The sequence below is a fragment of the Oryza glaberrima genome, chromosome 5, assembly GCF_000147395.1.
Source record: "Oryza glaberrima chromosome 5, OglaRS2, whole genome shotgun sequence".
Taxonomy (NCBI): domain Eukaryota; kingdom Viridiplantae; phylum Streptophyta; class Magnoliopsida; order Poales; family Poaceae; genus Oryza; species Oryza glaberrima.
The window spans coordinates 22,986,438-23,012,630 of NC_068330.1; the positions used below are offsets into that span (position 1 = coordinate 22,986,438).

At 44.9% G+C, this 26,193-nt stretch overlaps 2 protein-coding genes and 1 pseudogene across 2 annotated transcripts; all 3 read right to left on the minus strand.

Annotated features, from left to right (window-relative positions):
- Positions 1-1,679: 1,679 nt before the first annotated feature.
- On the minus strand, positions 1,680-5,308 carry LOC127772750 (F-box protein At4g00755-like; annotated as a pseudogene).
- Positions 5,309-9,286: 3,978 nt separating this feature from the next.
- Positions 9,287-12,378, minus strand: LOC127772983 (UDP-glycosyltransferase 88B1-like). The gene has a single exon (XM_052298987.1). The coding sequence runs from the start codon at positions 12,170-12,172 to the stop codon at positions 10,754-10,756; it is 1,419 nt and encodes a 472-aa protein (XP_052154947.1). The 5' UTR covers positions 12,173-12,378; the 3' UTR covers positions 9,287-10,753.
- Positions 12,379-20,644: 8,266 nt separating this feature from the next.
- On the minus strand, positions 20,645-22,448 carry LOC127773074 (anthocyanidin 5,3-O-glucosyltransferase-like). The gene has a single exon (XM_052299087.1). It carries the CDS (start codon positions 22,404-22,406, stop codon positions 20,847-20,849), a length of 1,560 nt encoding a protein of 519 aa, XP_052155047.1. The 5' UTR covers positions 22,407-22,448; the 3' UTR covers positions 20,645-20,846.
- Between the last annotated feature and the right edge of the window lie 3,745 nt (positions 22,449-26,193).

Consider the following 26,193-nt stretch of genomic DNA (forward strand, 5'->3'; position numbering starts at 1 on the left):
GCCGGTAGGCCTCGAGATTCACAAGCCTGATTGTTTAGGAACCGCTTGCAGTCTATGTACATACTAAACTGGATCAAACAAATCCGGCGTCAGTGGTGACGTCCACAGGAGTAAAACAAGGACACGATGCATCAGATAGAGATCGTGATAAGAGTTTATTAGCCGGGAAAGTCAATTAGTTCGGTGATCGTGATATAGAATTAGAGATACAGTCATACGGACATAGGAGGGGAACAAAGAATCAGAAATGCATCAGATCGAAGATGACCGTTGCCAACTTCACAACAAAAGCACTCAAAGGACAAAGGCAAACGGCGTTTTCCCTGAAGTCCTTCCTCCAACTAAAGCTCGACTGCTGGTGTCAATTTTTTATCCTAGGGACTAGTAATCATGCACGTGTAAAGCACGACATAGCAATATATTTAAAGAATGTTTTTCTTAGAATGATAGTAAGTGGTCATATTGATTTGATAAAATATTATAGTTACACCGTTACTATTGTGCTCAAAATGAAGCAACAGGGGTTGTGCCAGCAACAGCCCTTCCCTAAGCACATATCCTTGTGTCATTAGTGTCGATTACACCTGGAAAAAAAAATAAGCAGCTGCAATTCTCGTGCCACTTGATCTAACCTCTTTTATGCAGTCTACTCCATATAAGTAAGTTCTTGACGCAAAAGCAAGGTTTCAAACAATTGGTGTATGTGATAAGCTGCCTATGGGATCAACCTTTATGTAGATGGTTTGCATATTTACGGTTCATGTCCTATAAGGGAAATCAGACTGATAAATTATCAATTTAAGGAACAGGAACAACCCAACACAATCCGTAAAGCACACTTTCAAGAACCCCAATCCATGTAAAACAGCCATTTAAGTGAAACAAGCAATCCGTTAACTTCAATAGTACCAAATCTAAATTCTTGAGGGCAGTGGTGGAGCCAGGATCTATACTCAAAGGGGGAGGGGGGCAACTTAAGCTAAGTACTCAAAGCATTTTACTTGAATAATCAATCATATAAATATACCTATATGTTTTGACCATACAAAAGAATAGTTTCAAACCTATTATTTATCGTTCGCTACATACATAATTATTCTTTATTATTTTATTGCTTTTATATTAAAGTGAAGCGGTAAATTAAAAATTAGGGCTCACGAAGTAAAAGACATTAGCAGTCAACAACGATACGTAACCATTGGAAGAGCTGACCTGTCTAACTGTCCTTGCGTTCTATCATGTTAACTTGTTGCCTGCTTAATTTGCTAAAGTTCTAGCATTGCAGAAACCATGGATCGAATGCCTAGCCAACTACCATGGCAAAAGACATGTACAGTTATACCTCCAGCTTGTTTTGGCCTGCAAATCTGTCCTAATAAGTGCTTAACATAATCACCATGTCAATTATAGGATCTGAAAATGTTGAGTACCAAGCAAAAGATCCTTACAAAGCCATATCCAGTGGTGTAATATCATCCAAAGCTATTTTAGTCGTTGTTTCTTTTCCAACCATCTTTTTGTTTGATCAAAGCCCTGTAACAAAAAAAATAATTTAGCATTCTAGAAGTGAGATCGAAATTTCTTTGTCACTCAAGCAGACTGCTACTATATGCCTAAAACATATATGAGCAATGAAAACAATTTCAGATGAGAATTTCTCGTAGCAGAAGCATAAAAAGAACCGAACCGGTAATTGAACCAGCGAGGGCATTAATTCATTGGTTCAACCGTATACACATTACACAATTACAGTCTCCTTCTCCAGACAAAGGCACATAGCTACTACGAGTACCAAACACATCTCAATCTCAAAAAACACAAGACAACAATGTTAAATTTTAATTTTTGGCAGTATTCTGAGAGGGCAAGACGTCACCCGAGAGATATTTGGAATTGATATTGCAAACATATACAGTCAAGCAACTTGGTATGCCCCAGTAAATCCAAGTCGATTTCTCGCAGCTAGATTCGGACTGCAAGCTGCAAAAGCAAAAAAAAAATTATGAAACAATTTTTGACGGCAACAGTTTAGTTAGAATATATTAATTCCTCTAGTCTGTCTAGACAACTTTCTATAGAACCGCCAAAACAATCCAAACTACTTTCCCAAGTATATATCTTTTAAGTTGTCACACTGTGTTAGGATGGAACCTAATACAACAACTGTACTACACTCTTCATGATCTTAATAAAACTAGCTGGGTGGCCCGCGCAATTGCGCGGCTAGCACCTACAAAATTATTTATTTTAATACATAAATTTTATTAAATAATCATCTCATTGTATTATGATTTTAAAATATTGATCCTTATTATCCCCGTGTTTCTAATTTTATATATTTTTAAAGTCACACTACTCGCTACCTCTTTTTTTTTTCATGGCAAATTTTATATATTTTTAAAGATCACCCCCTTTATTTTTTCATCGGATCTATACAAATTATATTTATCCTCCTTAGAATCTTTAAAGTTTAGACCTTTTTGTTTCTAAAGTTTAAAACTTGGACCTTTTAACAGTTTTATAGATATGTCTGGTAGTCACGTGTGTGCACTTGTGCTGTGTGTCTGAATTTTTATGCCTTTTTCTATTTGAGATCCCAAAATTTAGGTATTCTTTATTTATATTTGTTGGTAGAGTTGAATGTTTAAAGCAGTATAAAAATACTACTGCCCTCGTATTTTAACAGATGGCACCGTTTACTTATTGAAAAATTTTACATAATTACAATTGTTTTATCATTAAAAGTATTTTAAGCATGAGTTATATCTTAAATATTTACGTAAAATGTTGAATAAAATACATGGTCAAATATGTCTCTAGTATCATCAATTAAAAGTAACAGGAGGACTACATTATTTTCAAGCGCAACAACATTTTCTTTTTTTAAGTCTTCGCTCTCACCACTCACCACTTCACCAGTCAGTCAGTCATGTTTACCTCTCTCATCTTCTTTTCCCCACTTCCACTTCCTTGCTTCCTGATTTTTTCCGCCTCCCTCTCTTCAATCATCTTTTCCCCACTTGCTTCCTGAAAATTTTCCCTCGTTCTCCCCTCCCAGCGGCCGGCGCCAGCTGCCAGTCGTCGGTTGCTTGACTTTTCTCGGTGTCCCTCCCTACTCCCCGTCCAGCTTGGCGTGATGGAAACGGGGAAGGGCTCCAGCCTCCAGGGTCAGATCCGTTCTCATGCATCAGAGGTGTGCGGTTACTGTGTGCGACGAAGCCTCGAGGTCCCTTAGGCGCAGCATCTCCTTTGCTGTCCATGCTTGGAGCAGTGGCTCTTTCAGGTAAATAATAATGTGCATTCATATCATTTGTTTTGTCTCTTATGCAAAATATCAAGTTCTCGTCTTGCTTGTTGGATGTTTGATTGGATTCGCAATGCGAAGCTCACAGGATTCCTTTGGGGATATCATAAAAAAAATTGTGCTCACACACTCCATATCCATCCAAAATATTTGACATCAAAAATATTTGACGATGTATGGTTAATCGAGATTATTTCAGTCTTAAAACAAATACCATTGGATGAGTAGCTAATAAATTTAACAATATATAAACATGAATATAAAAGAAGAAGATGAGCAGAACATACCAAAGGGCCTTTGTGAGAGGAAGAAACCGAACTGGAAAAGGCTAAATTTGACGATAATGATCCGGCGACAATGGCGTCCTGGACATATTTTTTGCTGCTGTGTTTTGCGGACAGTTCGGTTGTGTTGATTGCTATTGACATCTTCTCTTGTTGTTCTGGTTGGTGACTCCGTTCTGGTGCTTAGTATTTATTGGGGAGTCAATCAAGATTAGCCAGGAATCGGTGAAGGTTGGCATAGTCGGATTGTGTGTAGGGTGTTTTTATTTTGAAATCTACTGTCTTATTGCTATTATTGTCGTAATTGGTGCCTATTACTACTGCACATGTCGATCCGTGTCTGATACTATGCCTGATACTATGCCCGATTTATAGTGCCTGATATGTCTGTATACGTGAAACCAAGTCTAATGTTCCAAAATTTTAATTAAATCTCAGCCATTAAAATATAGGCCATCAACGATCAAGCGGTCGATATTTTTTATTTTTTCTTTTTCTTCGATTAACGTGGTAATTTCTAGCCTCTATGGTGAATGTGGTGTCTTCTTTTCAAGCTGTCTTAATAAAATAATAATAATAATAGATAGATAGATAGATAGATAGATAGATACATAGATAGATAGATAGATAGATAGATTGATTGATCGGACTTGCTTTGCCACCGGCCTGACGGAAAAAAAAAAAAACTTGCCCAGGTATACCAACTTAGGAATTTCCAAAAAGTGATACAAACTCTATTTTATATGTTCCAGTTGAAGCAATTGATCATGACAGGCCGTATAAAGCATCTAAAAGCAGAATCTTAATATGAAGCTCCTCGGTTGTGGACAGGTAACAAAGTAGCAAACAAGAAAAGGCCCCAACAACTCACCTGCAACATAGGGAACTCTGGTGAAGTGTAAGTCCACACATAATTCTCGTCAGCAATTGCCATCAAATTCTCATCCTCGACCGTAACAAAGGAATCCGAGCCATGAGGAAGCTTGGAATGGCCCATCCGGAATCTGACTGCCTTTGAAGAGTATATAGGATGTCCATACTGAAAATAAGCTGGCAGTTTGAAACAGAGGTCATGTAATCTATGCAATCAAGCAAGCAACTTGTAATATCTAAGGGCGTTCGGAAATTCACGGTCTTAATTAGACATATCCTGACTTGTACCTTTGAATGGCTACAGCTTGATCTCATCGGCGATGCACATATCACAGTTGAGCCTGTACGTCAAGGTCTCTGGTGCGTCGGGATCGTCGTGGCCGCCGCTGGACCAGTAGGAGGGGCGGTGCTTGACCCAATCGTGTGGTATGAGCGTGTTCTCGATGGTCTCGTCAGGGAAGTTGTCGGTGCTGGAGGCGCTGATGCATTGCAGGATGCAGTCCATGGAGGGGCTAGTGGAGACGAGGCCGCCGCTGAGGTAGGAGTAAATCCGGTAGTCCCTCTCGAGGGCCTTGAGCTGGACGCCATGGCTGGACTCGGCGTGCGGCGCGATCGGTGGTGGCTGCAGCGGCGATCTGCTCACCTCCTCCGCCCTGGTGAAATTGGCGATCTCTGGGCATATCCGCAGGCATATGCTCTTGCTGAATTCGTCCTCAACAACTGCCCAAATCAAACAAACGAAAAACAAATCAAGAAATTAAATCCATACCAAGCAGCGCCGAACACTACAGGAGAGAACTAGGGATCGGACGTCTGATGGAATACGGAAAATCGGACGCTACTATGGGCTGGCTGGTGTGCGTTACTCACGTGGCTCTGCTATAAGCATGTAGCTATGCACTGTTGCTTTCTTACTTTATTATTTCTGTGCATGGTGACTTAACTACTCTCTCTTCTCTCCTATCAAATGATAGCACAAACTAACTTTGTTAGAAAACTTTAAATAATTTTTTCTTCTCAATTATTTATCCAATCTATAATTCGATTACACCGCCATATTCGTTGCAATTAGATCTTTACAATAAGATCCAACATGAATTTATTTTGATAAAAAATAATTGCAAAAAAGATGTTGTTTCATCGGTTATAAAAAATGTTTCAACACTTGAGGTCAAATGTTTCAACTTGTCTCTAATAATGTTTCAAAGAGATATAATATTTAATATCATCGCAACACTAGTAATTACTACATGAAACAACGTTGAATCTTAACAAACGAAACACAAAAGAAAATCGTACGGTACATACTATAGATTTACAAATACTTGATTTTATTAAAATATTTTTATAGCACATGTACATGAAACATCGAGTTGTAACTATTGAAACATATAACCCTTGCTAAAACATACACACAATATGACATGCAACATTTGCAAAATGAACTAAAGAAACATCAGAAAAATATTTATTGGAACATCGAAATAAATCAGTGTGCAGCATTCAGAAAAAGATCAACTGCAACACAAAATTAAGCTATATTTTCATCAGGATTTAATCATGTGAGATCTTGTTGTAAAATTTAATTACAACAAATATGATAGTATAATCCAATTATATAATATTTGCAACATTTTTAATATTTGCTGAAATATATGAATGATACCGTGTACAACATTTTTAATTAACTAGTGAATATTTATTGAAACACTCAACCAACACATATGCAACATTTACAAATAAACCAGTAAAACATAATAAACTACTTACTGAAACATACAAATAGCACCATGTGATACATTAAAGAAAGATATATACAGTGCAACACTAATTAAATATGTGCAACATAGTATAATTTCAGCTGAAACATCCGATTCTCACATGTGAAACATTAAATTTAATTGGTTGAAACATATGTATGTTTTTTATTATAATATAGTCAGGTGAGATCTTGTTGTAACGATTTAATTGTAACGAATACAATGGTGTAATCGGATCGTAGATTGGATAAGTAATCTAGAAGAAAAATCATTTTCAAGTTTGCTAAAAGGGTGTTATGTACATGCAAATAACCTCGTGTCCTCTCTCCTTCATGCATACTAATGCTTAGTAAGGAAGCATATGTAACAGGTGTGCAAAGAGAGGATCTGACAAAAAGCCTACAAATTAAGGAGTAGGTTGGATGCATCAAAGTCATAGCGAGAGGTGTCCGATTTTTTCTCGAGATCGGATGATCGGAATGAAGCATTTTCTGGAGTAGTGGCGTGGCCGCGTGGGGGACTGGGGGTGGAGGTTAGCGATTTTTCGCTGTGCTTTTTTTCAGTGTTTATTTTTCTCGGGATGACAGGTGGGTCCCACGCGATAAGTGGATTGGAAGGATTGTAGGATTGTGGATGAACTCGTATTTTTTATATTATTATGGATTAAAAAAATCGCGTCTTCCTGTATTACTACAAACAACGAGCAGTTGAGTACCGGGTAAGTGTGCAAACGGATCCGAACCGAGCTACAACCTCTATCTCAAAATAAATTGATTCATGTTATTAGAACTAGCATGGTGGCCTGCGCATTTGCGCGGCTAACATTATTATATTTTTTATCATATAATAGCTTAAATATTTTCATATTTTATTATTAAGACATATTAAAAATAGCAACACAATTTTGAATTTTGTATTGTATCGATAGTTATTTATTATTTTCTAATTTATAATTTTACTAATTTCTAAATTATATTCATATATGGACTTAGACTCTTCCCCAATCATGCTTATTTTTTAAAGTTTGATTTGAAGTTTAGTTATTTATAAATTGTATTTCTATATGGACTCTAAATTCTACTTTTAATTTTTAATTCTGACTTTCAATTAGTTCAAATTCCTATATAAACCCTATATTCTTCTTTCAATATATTCTTATTTTTTAATTCCGAATTTCTGCTTTTATAAATTATATTCCTATATGAGCTCTAAGTTTTTTTTCTAATATTCCTTATTTTTTAAAATTCCAAAATAAATTATATTTTTATATGGACACTAGACTCTAATTCCAATATTGCTTATTTTTAATTTTGAATTTTAATTATTTCTAAATTATATTTATATATGGACTATAAACTCTACTTTTATTTATTTTTCTTAATTTTGACTTTCATTTTGTTCTAAATTCCTATATGAACTGTATACTCTTCTTTCAGTATTCCTATTTTTTTTAATTCTGAATTTTCGTTGTTTCTAATTGTATTTCTATATGGACGCTAAACTCTTCTTTTAATATTATTTATTTTTTAATTTCGAATTTCATTTTTTTCTAAATTATATTCTATATGGGCTATAGAATCTTCGTTCAGCATTCCTTTTTATTTAATTCCAATTTTAGTTATTTTTAAAATGTATTTCTATAGGGACTCTGACCTCTAGTTTTAGTATTCTTATTTTTTAATTTTCGAATTTCAATTAGTTCTAAATTGTATACTGGTATGAACTCCAGTCTCCTTTTTCTATATTACTTATTTATAATTCCGAATTTCAGCTTTTTTAATTGTTTTTTCTTTTTTCCCCGATTACTGTGAGAATTTCTAAGCTCTGAGAGCGAACATGGAGGCTCCTTTTTCTATTCCTTTAATAAGTTAGTAGATACATCATATCCCCTTTTTTTAACGATTCGCACTAGACAATGCGAAGTTATATATTGGTATAGCAGGAAAAAAAATTAAAGATTACAACCCTAGGAGCTCATAACTAGGAAAAAGAATAAAAGTATACCACCATCCACACATTGACAACGCCAACACACAGACGCAGAAGAAGGCTACCACCGGACCCGCCGCCGCTAAGCGGGTGTTGATGAAAAACACACACTGGCCTAGAAGATCTGCTTAGCTCTAGTACAGGTCCAAAGGGTGATGAGATGTGGGCGAGCCAATCAGTTTGATCCTACAACTGACAAGATATATAAATATCAGATCAATGAGCCGATCGGCTGACAAGCTGATAGATTAATTCTAGCCGATACCGATATCAGCTGATAACAATAGGGTTTTGAGCTATCGGCTATAATTTTGATGTAAATTTTGACGCTTGATAACAATATATAGGCAATCGGCTGATGATAATGTAAGAAAGCAACAATATAATCCAGTAGAAACCAATCGGCTAACAATGATATGATAGAATAAGCACTGATCCGAAGGTTAAAGAATACATCGGCTGGAGGTCCGATGTCATAAAATCCACAAGATTAGATTAAACAGTGAAACCTTTGTTATCATCAGCTAAATCCAACTTATAAGCAATCCTTACAAGCCGATGCAACGTATAGATAACCATCGGTTGAAACCCCGATGAAACCCTTGTTGGCAGTCAACAAACAGGCTAGAGATTATGATTCTAAGCATGACTTAGTAGATTAAACTTAACTGATGCATCACTAAGTATGAAAAGGACAATAAGCCCTTTACTGATTTTTAGGGTGGTAGATGCCTTAGCTAATATAATCTAGTAAAACAATTTAGCCGATACCAGCAGAAACCCTAAAGCGAGAGACAACCGATAGAGCTAAATTGAGATACTAAGACTAGATTAACTAAGGCATATGATAAATATGCAGGCAAATATATCATCCAAACCAGAGCAATGAACAATACAAAAGGTCGAATGTACTGATGCAGCCTTGAACGACGCCGACGTAGACGCGATACAATTACTTGGGCCAGCAGAACACTGGACTTACCCCTTCACCGGATATCGAAAACCGATGCAGCCCCACGGCAAGTGCCAAGTCCCACCGGACGATAAAATAAAGTGGAAGAGGTAAAAGGTGGTGATGCGCCGAATTGTATTGATCGTGGAGAGTTTTACAATGACCCCGGGTGCACATATTTATACCCATGGGAAGATTTTTGTCCTTGTAGGATAAGAAATAAACTTTCCTAAAAGATAAAAGGAAAACATAAAGTCCTTATGGGACACTACACACTTTCCTAAAGATAAAATGAAACTAACAAATATTGCCTAATTAATAGATAAACTGCCATGCCGCATCCTCATTGAACTTGGTCAATTCTATACAAGCTTCCTTTGATAGATTAATTTCCATAACCAAATATAGCAGGAATCCGACTATTAGCGACATGATAATTCTCTTAGGGGCTTACCAAATTTCATTATTAACAGCGGGACCGACCGCCGCTAAGCCAACAACGGAATACAACCAAGATCGTCCAAAACCCAACTCTTACAACTAACACAAAACCACGCTCCATCCAAATCTTTGGGATTGAGGAAGAGAGGGTGAGAGAAAAGAATAGAACCGTTCTCTCCCTAGGCCCTCCGACGTGGCCAACTTGCGGAAGGTAGGACGCTGACATAAGAGGATAAGATTCTGAGCGAGGTTGCATCAATTGCTTGGGAGGTTTTGGCAAGAGGGTGCCTAGACGATGTCTTCAAGGAGAGAAGCGACGAAAGAACCGCCGCCGCCATCCGTCAAATTCTCAAAGAGAACTAAGACTAGGTTTTTACCCTGGCAACCACACTAGAGAGGTGAGACGGCACGACAACGCTCTTAGGAGGGGAGTGGCACTCGAACGCCACTGTTGCCGGCCCTGCCAAGGCCGGGCTGATTTTTGACAACGCTCTTAGGAGAGGAGTGGCACTCGAACGCCACTGTTGCCGGCCCTGCCAAGGCCGGGCTGATTTTTCACCCACCGTCCACGGCCTACTTATCAAAAGTTGATCTCCATTGCTCCAACCACCAACCCTTCACCGTCAGCGCGTGGACATCGCTGCACCAATGCCCTTCGCCGGCCAGCCTCCACGTGCCTCCACGCAGGCCTCCCACTCGCCGCCACCGGACAACCGGCAAGCCGCTGCCACCACCAGTCGCGCCTCCTTGTGCCGTACAGGCTTCCGCCGTCACTGACCGCACCTTCTCGTGCCGTGCCGACCTCCGCGGCCGGTGTGCCACACGCAGGCCTCCGCCGACAGACTCCGCCGCCACCTGCACGCGCCGCCTTGCCGGCCTGAACCGTCGCCTGCACACGCCGGCCGCGTCTCGCCGGCCTCCCCTGCCCCTGCAGGCCTGCACGCGCTGGCCTCCGCCACCACCTGCTGCCCTCCATCGCTCCGACGCCCACGCCTCCTACCCCGCCGCCACTTGCTGCCTCCAACGAAGAAGCGCCGTCCCGCTTCGTCCGCGACGGCCTGCCGCCGAAACGTCGCCGCCACGGCCACCACCGTCGCCAGCCGCCGCCGCCACCACTCATCCCCGCCGCCATGAGCCTTACTCTGCTTGATCAGCTGCGAACTCCATTCTCCAATCTGCTCTTCTCCAAATCTCTCATGAACTTATCAAATGCCACTTCAGAAGACCCACTATCCTTGCCGGCATTCAACGCCATGTCCCTCGTCTCCACCAGTTTCTCCCTGAGCTTTCTCCCTTCCTCGGTCTCCATCACCAGCCTCACCTTCGTCTCCACTTCCTCGGCTTTCACCAACCCTCCCTCCTCGTACCCGTCGAGCGACACGGCGATCTTCATCTCCTCCACCATGATCACCTTGTTCATCGCCTGCTCCGCGTACAGCGGCCAGCACATCATCGGCAGCGCCGACATGATCGCCTCCAGCGTCGAGTTCCACCCGCAGTGCGTCACGAACGCGCCTACCGCCTCGTGCTGCACCACCTCCGCCTGTGGCACCCAGTTCTTGACCACCATGCCTCTGCCCTTCGTCCTCTCCAAGAACCCCGCCGGAAGCAGCCGCTCCAGGTCCGGCTCCGGTGATGTGGACTGCTCCTCCGGTGGGCTCCTCACGGTCCACAGGAATCGGTGGCCGGAGCTCTCCAGCCCATGAGCTAACTCCTTCAGCTGCGCCGCCGGGAACGCGCCCTGGCTGCCGAAGCAGAGGAACACGACGCTCCGCCGCGGCTGGGCGTCAAGCCACGGGAGGCACGCGTGCCTCTCGGCGCCGCTCCCTATCTTCTTGCCGGCGTCGACCAGTGGCCCGATTAAGTAGACTCTGGGCTTGGGCATGTCGGGCACGCAGACACCGGCGGCGAGCGCTTTCAGGGCCTTGGGCTCCAGCCAGTCGAAGCTGTTCACCAGCACGCCCTTCCCTTCCATCATCCGCTTGAACTGGTACAACCTGATCTTGGTCGTCTCGCTCTCCTTGTCCTTCACCGTGGCCAGCATGTCGACGTTGCGGATCGGCGGAATGCCGGGAAATCGGATGAGCGCCGCCTTATCCATCTCCCTCAACGACGGCGCGTTGCGGTAGTAATACGGGAGGTGGGAAAAGACGGCGAGGACGCTGGCCGGGGAGGGAAAGAAGAAGTAGGCGGGGATGGCGAGCTCGGCCGCGACGTCGAGCGCGTCGACGCAGAACATGTCGAGCAGGAGTGCGTCGACGGCGGGCAGTGAGCGGAGGAACTCGCGGAGCACGGGGTTGGCGAGCCGGAGCGTGTCGAGGTTGCGCTTGACATGGTGCGCGCCGGGGTCCGGGCTGGCCGGCGCCGGCAGGATGCGGAACGTGACGGAAGGGTTGGCCGCGGCGAGGCGCGCCATCGCGTCGGCCGACATGGCGTCGTTGTTGGGCGGATCGATCACCGCGATGATGACGCCGAGGCCGCGGCGGCGCAGGTGCTTGGCTAGCTCCACCATGGGGTTCAGGTGGCCGACGCCCAGCGACGGGAACAGCACAAACGTCTTTGTCGTCATGGCTAGCTGCTGTTCCGATCAAACGGGATGTAAAAAAGACGGAAACAAATGCCCTCAAATCGGACAACCACAAGTATATATAGAGGGGTTGAATGGTAAGCCATGGTGAGCAACGTTGACACGCCCCAATGTGACCTGCACAACCAACACAAATTTCACGTTGGCTTTATAAAGTTTTGGAGGAATTAGGAGGACTACTCTTTCACTGAAGTCAGTAGTTCAGTAAACTGGTAGACGAGGAAGGAAGGGAGCTCACGTCTGGCGTATACTAGTACTGCACAAGATGGGATCACAGTATGATCATCACACGCAGCCACGCAAGCAAGGCAGGATACACATCGATGGCTTCTAGTCGTTCGTCTGTGCCGCCACCAACTACTCCCTCTGTCTAAAAAAACACAAATTCTGAGTTTCCGTGTCCAACTTTGACTGTCCGTCTTATATGAAAATTTTTATAATTCGTATTTTTATTATTGTTAGATGATAAAATATGATTAATATTTTATACGTGACTTATCTTTTTAATTTTTTCAAATAAGACGGACGGTTAAATGTTGGACATGAAAATTAGGGTTTGTCTTTTTTTACTGAGGGAGTAACAGATGTGATTAAATTAATTGGCCGGTAGGCCTCGAGATTCACAAGCGTGATTGTTTTTAGGAACCGCCGTCGGTGGTGATGTCCACAGGAGTAAAATAAGGACACGACGAATCAGATAGAGATCGTGATAAGAGTTTATTATTAGTCGGGAAAGTCAATTAGTCCGGTGATCGTGACACAGAATTAGAAATACAGTCATACGGGTTCACATCATCTGCCGTTGTCCCATACTACAGCACCGTGCCCCGTTGGACAATCTTTAGCCCTTCTTTTCCAAGAAGAAAGAATCAGAAATGCATCCGATCGAAGGTGACCGACCGCTGCCAGCTTCACAACAAAAGCATTCAAAGGACAACGGCAAACGGCGTTTTCCCTATAGGCTAAAGTCCTTCCTCCAACCAAAGCTCGACCGCTGCATCATTTTTATCCTGGAGATTAAAAAGAAAATCACATCTTCCCGTATTACTACAAACAGCGATCAGTTGAATATCGGCCGGGTAACTTGCTACAAAACGGATCCGAACCGAGCTACCAACCTCTATCTCAAAATAAATATGGAGGGAATAATTAAGACAATTTTTGGAAACCGATACGGAAGTATATCCAACGAAAACAAAAAAGACAAAAAAAAAAAAACCTATTCGGAGCCATTAACTTGCAGCAGTTTTTTTAAGATAATCCCTTCATTTTTTACACGGTTTGTAGCCCGGCCGTTACATGCCCCATGTCGTCCTTGTTGGGATTGGCTTCGTTATATTATACTAGGGAAGATGCTAATGGATAGCAGCGCTGCGCTATTAGTAGCGGTAGCTAGTGGATTGGAGTAATAGCTGCGTATCCACTCTGTTTTAAAATATAAGACACATTTATTTTATTATGATAAAACTTTAATAAACTGTTTTTTCTATTACTATATCATTTATATGGTAAAAACATAATTATAAGTTGGTAATTTCTAAGTGCGAATAGAATAAAATTTTATGTTAAAAGAATATATAAGCAATTGTTGATTAAAATCGTATCCAAACAAAATATATAGATATATATTGTATTTTGAATTGAAGAGATGCATGACTATATGTATTGAACAAGAGCAAAACGGGTGGGAGTTTCTCGGGCAAGGAACAGAACAGTGGAGCGAAGAAACCGACGAGAGGAGGAGAAACCGAAGGGAAGGAAGAAAGAGAAACGCAAGTAGTATCTTTTATTAGTAGTATATACAGGCAAAGATAGAGGGGGTTCTCCGCCGAGCTGCAACAAGGAAGCAAACAATCATGTACACCTGCACACCAAACACCCACGAATAGGAACCAAACAAATGGCTGGCTGAGATGACACTGCCCCACCTATCAGCGATATAAGTGCAGCGCACCTAGCTACAACCCAAGAAAACCTGACCAGAGAGACTAACAGCATAGGCTGCAGAAGAGGAAGGCTGCATGGACCAAGACGAATGAACCAAGCATCCAAGCGGATTGGACATGGCCCAGGACGCAGAGGAACGGGGCGCATACACCAGGACCACAGCGATGCATGATATTGACAACCCACGCAAACGCGCCAATAGCGGAGAAGCCATCACAGAGTAATCCCACTACAGGCGCGGTCTCCAACAGCATATGGTCCTAGACCGCAACACACAGGTTCAGAATAAAGCAGACCCACCGGCCAGAGAGAAACTGTGCCATGGACACAGCGCACACGCGCACCAAGCGACCAAAGCAATCTGACACAGCAGCTAAGGCAAACAGCATAGACTTGTTCCACAGTAGGTAGGAACAGGCAGAGGCCATGCGGCCCACACGGCAGTCACAGGCAATCAGTGGACCATGGCTACCTCAAAGAACAAAGAAATGCACCACGCAGCGCATAACACCGGAGAAAACAATTGCAAGGACGCCCACCCCTCCCTGCGCACGGTGCAATGCACCGCACACAAACCAACCAAATGAGGCCACCACACAGGGAACAACACGTGGCGGACGCAACGCAGAGAACCAGCGGACGAGAAAAAGGAAAACGTGGCACGCCAAACGCACCGACGCACGATGGCCATCCAACGGCGGAGAACGCGCGCAACGACCGCGCTCCAAATCCACCCCTGGGCTCCGGCCGGATGACGTGCCAAGCAACGGCAAGGGCCACGACAGCGTAAATCGCCGCCCAGAGCAGCCATTTCCGGCAAGTTTGTATATAAGCGATTTCCGGCAAGTTTGTATATAAGCGATTGGGAGGATTGAGGGTTACGTGTAGATGGTGCTGGATTTTTTTTCCTATGAGACATTACTCGTTTTGTGCATGTGGATTAAAAAGTCACTATTTTTTTTAAAAAAATTAATAAGGTAGAGCAATATGTGATATATGACTGACTATACACGAGCAAGTTCAAATTCCATCTATACAATTAGAAACCAAAATAATTGTATAAACAAAATAATAATTTTGAATGTGAAAATTCACATTAAATACAAAGTTAAATATGTTATGTTTGTTTCAACTTGTATAAGTTAAATTAGTTGGATTGGACATTTTCTAATACAACAATAAATCTAGATAGACTTTTGTCCAAATTCGTTGTACTTAAAAATATCACATCTAATACTAATACTAGATTATTTTTTTTTGACGGAGGGAGTATATTGTACAACCTCCGTCCCATATTAACTGTAGTTGTGGATTTCCGTGTTCAACGTTTGACCGCCCGTCTTATCTAAAAAATATAAAAAATTTTAAAAAAATTAATCACACATAAAGTACTATGCATGTTTTATTATCTAATAACAACAAAAATACGAATCATAATTTTTTTTCAAATAAAACGGACGGTCAAACGTTGTATATAAGTAGTGCAAAACTACCTTTTGAGACGAAGGTAGTATTCAAATAGTTATTATATATATTAAAAAACTGACATGATATATCAATATAATATATTTCATTCCATAAACATTTAAATTCAAATTTAATATATGAGTAATAAATATAAAATAACAAATTTAACTTTTTTTTGGCCGGGGGGGGGGGGGGGAATTTAACTCATCTACATGTACTATATATCTTCTGAGACTGGTGGTATCATTACTGATCAGATTAAAAAAAAAAACACATCTACCGTATTACGAACAGCGAGCAGGAACGTTCACGTGTGACTACTAACTGGCCTGCTGGGTTAGGGACAAAATATCTGAACTGAAGTGACAATTCCTGAAACGGTTATTCTGGGACGGAGGGCACATGTAGATGAATAGGGTGATAAATAATTCCTCCGTTTTAAAATGTAGGTATTTTAAGGTTGGCACTGGTATTAAGAAAGTAGGTGAGAATGATTAGAGAAGGTGTGATTGGTTGAAAAGAAAACGTAGGTGAAGGAGAATGATTGTGATTGGTTGAGAGGAGGAGGTATGTGGAAAAATAACTTCATTTTAGGACAAGGTATTGTGCTAAAAATAGCTATATTTTAGGACCGAGAAAGTAGTATAGTGATGAATTTTTAACCTACCAGAGGATGTCTTCTTGTTTATATCGTTTGTATGAAGATAGATGAATATATGATATGTGTCACGCCCCGAACTAGCCCCGAACGGAACTAGCCCGTGACGCTCAAAATTAACCTGTTAATCGATACCAGTCCCAGGAAACAGTGCTGGTATCACAGGAAGACAGAATATCACATCAACAGAGGTCTCTTTATTACAGAGTAGGAGTACTGTCATGTTGGGCTGTGGACAGATCCGGAGCTCACAACTGCATTACTAAAGGGAAAGCGGAAGCCAAGACTTGGACCAATCATCACAGGCGCGACTTGGGAACTAGACCGAAACCCTAAAACTCATCGTAGCCGACTTGCTCCTGGAAGAACTCCTCGTCAGCGGGATCCACTTCATCTTCTTCAGCAACTGAGGGAGGATTATTTATATAGAGCAAGGGTGAGCACAGGAGTACTTAGCAAGTCATGGGAATTAAGTGTTTAATGCAGGCTTCAAAGGAAAGGCTGTTGTTTTTGCAATTGGTTTTATTTAAACTCCTTTTTGAAACAACTAAGTGAGTGCTTCTCAAACGACATGGATGAGGTAGTGCGTCTCGTCCGGTCGGAGTATGTGCAATGTATCAGTCTTTGAATTGATTCAAGGTTGGCACCCGGCCAACGGCTTTCATACGGCCACCCGGGCCTGGCTGATCCCATCAGCCGCAGATTTTCCAAACATCGAATCCATTCCACAACAGTAATTTCACAAGCAGTAGTCAAACAAAACTACGCTAGGAATCACCTCACATCCGCCCATGACCGTGGGCACGGCTATTCGAACAGTTTAATAACCTCTGCAGAGGGGGTACACTTTACCCACACGACATTACTAACCCGGATCACCCAGCTCGTGCAGAACGGCCACGTCTGGAGACCTTGAGGCTTTCATGACAAGGCATTTCGAAAGCCGACACAGGTTCACCATATGCCAACGAGAGGGGTCCCAGACCGACATCAGGTTAGGTCCCAGACCATACTGTGCCAGGAAGCCCGGGTGTTCTCCCCGGCACCACCCCGTTGAATCCACAGGTCTCTTGGCATCATGGTTCTCCCGATTAGCAAGTTACTTAGCCAGGGGTGTCCCATTCCACCCATGTGGTCGCATTTGCCTTATGTTCGGATGAACTTCCAAGGAAACGGTCCTTAAGTGCAAGAGCGGGAAACTATACTCCCGGTACGTCCCTCGGTCCGCGATTTTGGAAATTCATTTTAGTTCGCAAGCACCAACCCAGGTGTCGGGTTTTCCAAGTCTTTTGTAAAACCCCAAGTTTTACCCATCGTTGGATGTTTTAAATTTGAGGGGAGGTGTCCCGATGCGCGTGCCTGTAGGCCCGTGCATCGAAGCACAACAGTTGACAAAGGAGGTCTAAGTGTTCAATAATTCAAGGAGGGTAATTACAGCAATTAGGATTGGGGCCGACAGGCTATCTCGCAAGCCGCGGCCGAAATACTTGTGATAAGCCTCTTTATGCAATATTTGTGAAAAAGAAATACTTAGATTTAAATTATAGGTGCAAGATGATTAAAGATGACTTGTCTTGCTCGAGATCTTGAGCTTTATCCTCGAAATCCTCGCATTGCGGGTCTTCGGGCTCCGAAACTATACGCGAAATGGGACAACTCAACAAACGACGAAAATAAAGCCCTATTATTGACCTCTAAACGTGCCATTAAATAGATCTCGAGATTTGAGGAATTTTGGAAGTTGAACGGAGTCAAACGGACATACGGTTGAGAAGATATTGAATTTTTAAGATTATTGGATTTTTGTCTAAAGGAGAAAGGATTTAATTAAACCCTTTCGAAAAAGAAAAGAAAGAGGGAGGGGAAACAGACTTCCCTCGGGCGGCTAGGGCGTGGCCCGAGAGAAAGGGGCGGCTCGGTTGAGCTTAATGGACCGGCCGGCCCGAGAAGGCGGCCCAAGGCACGCGTGGGAGGGGAGGAGAGAGGGAGCCGGTGGGCCGGGTCCATCTCGCGTGGTCCCGAGTGGGACCTGCTTGTCGGCGGCTCGGCTCACCATGAGCGAGGAGCACGCGATGCGGCGCTAGGGTTTGGAGCGGGGCACGGTGCACGCGCGTGGCTCGCGGTGGGTGCGGATGCGGCGGGCCCACGCGCAGCCTCACGGCTCGCGGTGGACCGCGCGCTCGAGCAGGGCAGAGGGGAGCGGCGGACCGGGGTCGGCTTGACCCGGTCTTGGCCGAGCTGGCGCCGACGTGGCGCCTACGTGGCTGCCACGCTGGCCGGCGGGAGGTTGAAGAAGGCGCCGGCCGGAACGGACGGCGGACGGCGGCTGCGAACGGCGGGGCGAACCACGACGATACAGGAGAAAGCGAGCACACCGGGTGGTTGCACGAGACGAGGGGAGACGAGCCAATGGCTCGGATTCGCCGGAGGGAGTTCGACGGCGGCGGATTGCGGCGGCGGCAACCGGCGGCGAGAAAAGAGGGAAACGGCAACGACGCGACTAGGGTTCGATTCCTCCGGACTAGAGCATCTACGCGGCCACCGGAGTCCGTTTCTAGCGTCGGATTAGACGGAGACACTACGAGAGAGGCCGGCGACGTGCGGGCGCTACAGAGAACGGGCGGCGACGGCGGCGAGCACACAGCGAGCGGCGGCAGCGGTCGGGGCGGCGCCAGCTAGCTACGGGGAGGCTATACAAGCTTCTACCGAAAGCTAAGGGGAAGAGGAGGAACGAGGAGGGAGAACGGGGAGGAGGCACTACCGTGCGGGGTGAAGGGGCGCCGTGACGATGGCCGACGGCGTGGGGCGTGATCGCTCCGGCCTCGGGCCGGGGAAGAGGAAGGAGAGAGTGCGCCCGGAGTCCACGTCACGCGTCCTCGCTCGTGTCGGCTCCTCTGACACGCGCGACGATGAACGGCGACGGCGAACAGGGCAGGGCGTGGCAATGGCGAGGGCGAAAACGGGGAAGATTTGTTTGGGGAGGGGCTCGGGTTTATAGGGCGGCAATGTCAGTTTGGAAACCGACCTTCGGCGGCACTAGGGGGCGAGGGAGCTTCGAGGGGAAGGGATAGGCTTCACGGGCGCGGTCAAACGGCGCGGAGGACGGGCTGGCACGGCGCGGCTGCTCCTCTGCCCTGGCGCTAGCTCCGAGCGGAGGGAGAGCAGAGGCCGGGCCGAGAGAGGAAAGCGGGACACGGAGGGGGAGAAAGAAGGCTCGTGCTATGCCGGTTTGGGGAGGAAGAGGGATGGGAGCGGGAGGCGCTGCCTCCGATTTTTGGACGGATGCGGGCGGCGCGGTTCTGGCACGCGCGCTGGCTCGCGGGGCAGGGCGTGGCGCAGGCGGCACAGCGCGGCAGGGCGCGGGGCCGGATGGCGCAGGCACGAGCAGCAGGCGGCTGACGACGGCGGCGACTGCGCGGGCGCGCGCACGCGAGGTAACGGCGCGCGGGGGAGCTTGCCGGGGATGGAGCGGGGATAGAGAGCAGGAGAACGAGAGATAGAGGGAGAGCTCGGCTAGGCGTCGGCTCACGCGCATGCGCACGCGCACGCGGCGCACGGGCAGAGCGAGGGGAGAGCTGAGGGAGAGAGAGAGAGAGAGATGGGCCGAGAGGAAATCGGACCACCGAACCCGAGGGAGGCAAAATAGACTTTTGCGGAGGAATTTGATTTGGGAAGGATTTGTATTCGGGATTTGAATTTGACGATAGATCGGGGATTCGAGATCAGGGATTGGCACGGAGACTGACAACAAGGAAAGAAACAGATTTCGCAATTAGGGTTTTTAGAATTTAAATTTTCCCGCTAGGCGCCACGACGGAACGGGCGCTACAATATGCCACTGCATAATAGTTCGCGTAAAGAAAAATTTTGGGTGTCACATCGGATGTTTGACCGAATGTCGGAAGGGCTTTTCGGACACGTATGAAAAAAATAATTTCATAACACGCCTGGAAACCGCGAGACGAATCTCTTGAGCCTAATTAATCCGTCATTAGCATATGTGCGTTACTATTGCACTTATGGCTAATTATGGATTAATTAGGCTCAAAAGATTCGTCTCGCGATTTCCCCCTAGTTATGTAATTAGTTTTTTCATTTATCTATATTTAATGTTTCATGCATGTGTTCAAAGATTCGATGTGATGTTTTTTGGGAAAAAATTTTGGGAAGTCTAAACCTATAAGCTAAAATTGGATCTGCACGTTAGAAAAAAAAACAATTTTTACTGGAACTAACCGTTAAATTGGGAGTCAAATTTGTTGTTTTTTAATTGTATAAATTAATTTTATTTTTTTTATTTCTATAGTGATATATCACATATATCGATGTAACTTATTAAATTAATCGATAATTTTTTATAGTATTTTAGACAACACAAAAAATTAAAAGACAAATAGATGTTGGATTGAGATACTCTGACTTAAAAGCCACCATGCCTTTATCATGTTGATACGTGAATTCATGGTTTATCACATCCACGTGTCAATGATTAAATACTTATTTTAAAGTTTATCTGACTCATATAACAATAACAAAGATACGTATGTTTGAATTGAAGGTAGATGGGCCAGATCCATAGGTGCCCTAGTGAGACTGTCGGCTGTCTGCGTCCAACAGGAACTCGGCAAACGCCGCGCGCGACGATCCGCCGTCGCCCCATGCAACGGCTGCGGCTTCCTTGTGCGTCGTGACCCGCGCCCTGAGTTGGTTGCCTGCCTCGGATTCCATGACCAGCCTCACCTTGGCCTCGACCTCCTCTGCCGTGACAAGGCCCTGCTGCCACCCGACCATCTCCACAGCGATGCCCATGTCCTCCACCATGAGAACCTTGTTCATCTTCTGCTCAGAGTAGAGCGGCCAGCACAGCATTGGCACACCCGCGGTGATCCCCTCCAGCACCGAGTTCCATCCGCAGTGCGTCACGAACGCGCCAGTCGCCCGGTGATGGAGCACGTCCACCTGCGGCGCCCATTGCTTGACTACGGCGCCCTGGCCACTGGTTCGCTCCAAGAACCCCGCCGGGAGGAGCGCTTCGAGATCAGGATCGGCCCAGGGGTTGTATGGTTTCTCCGGATCGTCATTAGCGACGATGGGGGCGCGCACCACCCACAGAAACCGGTGGCCGGACTTCTCTAGCCCGACGGCAATCTCCTTGAGCTGCTCTTTGGAGTGGTTGCCTATGCCCACGCTACCAAAGCAGAGGAACACGACGCTGCGGTCCGGTTGCAGGTCGAGCCATACGAGGCACTCGTGCCTCTCGGCCGTCTCTCTCCTCTCGCCGGCCTTCTCGACCAACGGCCCAACGCAGTAGAAGAGCGGCAACGCCGCGTCCCTGAGCGCGTTCACCACCCGCGCCTCCAGCGACTCGGACGTGTTCAGCAGGAAGCCATTGGAGTCCTGAATATCTCTGTGAAACAAATCCATTATGGCCTTGTACACTTCGCTCTCCGGGTCCTCGAGAAGTTCCTCATAGAGGTAAGAAGCCGGAATGGGTGGGAGGCCAGGGAGCTCGAGAGGGGTGTCTCCTAGCTCCCTGAAGCTCGGCTGATCCTCTGCACGGATCAATGGAAGCTGGAGGTGGATGGCGAGGGCGCTGGCGTTCCCCGGGTGGAAGACGTAGCCGGGAACGTTGAGCCTCTTGGCGACGTCGAGGGCTTCTACGGACAGAGGGTCCACGACGAGGGCGTGTGCACCACCGGGAGGCATGGAACACAGGAAGTCATGGAGGCACTCATTGTGTCGCCTCACGAGGTCCAAGTATCCGAGGAGGGAGAAGTCGTTGTCTTTGGTGGTGATGGCCGGAGGGAGCTCGACGCGTGGGAGCCTGTGGAAGCGTATGGCGGGCTTGGATGAGATGACACGGTCGACGGTGGCAGGGAAGGCGATGTGCTGCTGGAAGACGGGGTCGATGAGTGCGACGGTGATGGCGTAGCCGCGGTCGATGAGCTCGTCGGCGAACTGCATCATGGGGAGGAAGTGGCTGACGGAGAGGCCGGGGTAGAGAACCATGGTCTTCTTCATGGTGGCTTTGAATTTTCTGGCTAGTTTGTACAGTGGAGGCACTGGAGGGTAGACTGTAGAGTGGTCTCCCGACCTACCTCTGGCTCGTTTGATTGAGGGGAGAAGAGAACTAGATTGCCCCATATATACAGCCCAATTAAATCAGCCATTTATGATGGGGGTCTGTTTGGTGAGGTGGGTAGTGGTACTATACTCTCCTAAGAGCAAGTTTAATATTACCTCCGTTAGAAAGAGTATAGTTTTAAACTGTTTATATCTAACATTTGACCATCCATCTTATTTAAAATTTTTATGATTAATATTTTTTTATTAGATAATACTTTATGTATGGCTTTTTTTTTTAATTTTTTATAAACTTTTTAAATAAAACGGACAATCATGAAATCCATAACTGTACTTAAATAGGTAAACTTATTTATATTTATTTTAGACAATCACTACACGATGGCCCATCTTTACCAACTGACTATTGTTGGCAAAACGTCGATATACAGAACACATCATCTGTAGGCAAATATGTATATAGCACTGCCAACGTATTATGTGTCGGCGATTCTAGTCTTTTGAGACAAACAAAGTGTCGGTGATTCATGGGCAACGTATTATCTGTCGACAAAACAATTTCCTTCACGCCAACAGTCGGCAAAGGGTACATCACGGGGGCAGAAATTTAGATTAGCTCACCAAGTCGAGCGCACAATAGGCTGGAAAAAATGGATTGCACAGGCTAAAAGGGGACAAAACCCTTCTCTCTACCCTTCTTCTCCCAGTCAAAAACCTAGATCCACAGTCACATTTCTCCTCCTTTGAAGTCCATTGTTGCCACCAACACCACCGCACATCACCCCCGTCGGTTCCTCCCCTTCCCCTCGCCCCATCGCTCCCCTGCCACCACCAGCTCCCCTTCCCATGGAGAAAATGGACATTTGGCCACGTTCAAAAAGCGGTTTCGCTAGAATGCCATCCCGAAAACGCGTTTCGCTAAAATGCCAATCTGAAGCGCGAGATCATAGCTACTTTGCCATTTTCTCCATTTTCATCATTTTCAATTCCATTTTCGTTGGAATTCTGCTTGATGAGACCAAATTGCCCCTGCTCGTCGGCTGAAAGGGGATTGAGATCGAGCGCAACGAGTAGATAATATTAACACAGATTCCAATCGCGCATTTCATCACCATATAGGAACGGTGGAGAAACAAGGTTGGTGGCCTCTTCACAGAGCACATGCTGAGTTTAAGGGAAATAGTGGATTGTTTTTAGATGGAATCACTTAACGCGATGTAGTTCATATTGTAGGATTAAGCATGAGAAGCAAGACTACCAGAGAAGGTGAACAAGGGGATCATAAAAAAAAATTAAGTTGAAAGAACCAAGCTCTAAAATATAGAATGGACCCTAAGGGTTGGGTTGTTCGTCCATTAATACGTTCCTTGAGCTAGCTTCAGAAAGTTGGTAGACTGGTGTTGGAATTTTAGTCTGACCATCTTTACATCGTTGGTTCAACTGTCGATGGGATCTCGATCTGACAGTCAGTGTTCCCTCAGTCTAACCGCAGGTGCTCGTGCAAGACAACCGGTAGAAGACAAAAACACAACTTGACAAAATAAGATGATCAACTTTATATTACATCAAGATGTGTTTATAAAGTGTCTCCAAGCACTTCTCTCTCAACTTTCAAACTCAACTCGAGAGTCAAGACCTAAAGATAACCCTAATTTTTCACCTTAAAAAAGTGTTACCTCTTGATGCTCAACCTTATTTATTTGTACATAAAGGCACTCCACAAAAGCCAAAATCCTACTTAAATTAGGAATCCTACTTCTATAGAAAAGCCTCCCAAACCATGTATTATTTTATCTCTTTGTAAATTCAAACCCTAAATCCTACTTCAGCTAGTACTCTTTTCAACTTTGACACTTTCTTTTATCTGCACACATCTCGCTTATGCCATACAAAAACTCCATCTCCAGTTTATTGTTCAATCTTTAGCCTGAGCATATTGTATAATCTTCTTGATCGTTAGGACAACTATACTTAAGTCAATTCCAATCCACCATAGACAGTTCTCAGCCTTAAGCAACACTTATATATGGGAAACGAAGAAACTATATCCGACTTTCCTAACTTAAACTCACATTAGCATAAACACAATACACATACGAAATAATTGGAAGCCCATCACAGAATTAACATAAAAAAATCACTCAAAATCCAATTATAATCAAGAATGTTCTGGTCTAATTGCACCTCAGCCATCAGTTCGGCCGCCCATGCGCCTCCGGTCTAATCGGACTTAAGCTCAGGTTGGACCACCTGTACACCGACCCTTCACCAACACAACCACCACAATTCAACAATCGGACTTACCATCACCATGGCCAATTGTTCATCACGACATATAACTCAAGACAATGATTCCTACAACGATTTCACACACATATGTACACAACAACTCCATCGAGCTGGTGGGTATGAGCATCTCCAACAGTCTCTTCAAATTTAACTCTCTAAATATTGATTTGGCCAGTTTGTCAAAAATTTGGATGGCCAAATTTGTATTTCACTCCAATAGACTCTATTACTATCCAACCTAAATAGTGAGTCCCATATGTTATGCTCACTACCCTTTTTCAACCCCTCATCTTCCTCTCTCCTATTCTTCTCCTCTCTCTCCATGCCACCGCCTCTCTCATCCCCACTGCCACACCGTCACCCCTGGTCCCCGCCTCCACGCCGCCATAGCTTTCCCCAGTGCGCTCGAGGTCGGTGCATCCGCTGCCTCCAACGAGGTCCTCTGATCCATATCCGTGGACGCCGACAGCGAAGATGGCGGTGGGGATGGCGGCCCCGATGACGATGGTGGCGGAGAGGTGAGCACGGGAGGTGGCGAAGATGAAGGCGGTGGCGGATGGCAGCCCAGACCTCGGTGACGATAGGCAACTGAGTGGATGGCGATCCAGACCACGGCACAACGGCGGCTGTGCGGATGGCGAACGAGGCGAGCACGGGAGGTGGCGCAAGAGGGCAGGGAAAGGGAGGGTAGGGGCAGCGGGGCGGCAATGCTTCGGCTCCGGCTCGCCGTCCTCCCTCCTTTGCTATCGCGCCGCAGTGGGGCGCCTCCCACTTTCGCTTTCCTCAGCTACGGCGACGGGACTAACTACGGGGGCTGCAGACGGGGAGAGAAGGAAGGTGGGGCTCACCATTAGCAAGACAAATAGCATGGCCAAATCTGGCCACTCACTAGGTGATTTTAGCCAGCTGGATGGCCTGGCAAGCCGGATAGCAATTCTGCTGGAATACATTTTTTTTTCGTCTATAATGGCTAAATTTTGGCTTGGAGAGTGGGATAGAAAGATTGTTGGAGATGCTCTAATGTGCAATCCCTGACAGCCCTTTGTGCAGCCCATGTAGGCCTGCGGGTTGGGGCCAATGCTTTTCACATCCCCTGCTCGGTCCGTTGCTATTTAGGTGGTATTTGAAACTCATGAAGATGGAGATAAAGTTGATGCACATAAAATGAGATAAAGACCAAGTTTTAATTATCACAAACTTGACAAATGGAGTGATATTTTAAAGCAACTTCCATAACGAAACGTACTGTTTAGTAGTTTAAAAAGCATGCTAATGGAAATCGAGGGAAAATCATAATCTTCATAAGAAAATAACAGGGCCTTACTCATCTGTGTTTATTGCATTCTTGAATGATTGATAGCACTATATCATAGCAGTGTGATCATATGCTTTTCTTTTCTTCTGTCTGTTCTTTTGGTCGACAAAAAAAAATCTGAAAGAAAAATAGTAAGTTTCATAAAACTCCTAGTACGTAGCACATAATTTATGTTCGAAATAAAAAAAATATATAAATTTTAATACGTAAATTCTAAAATTTCATAAAACCATACTGTTAACC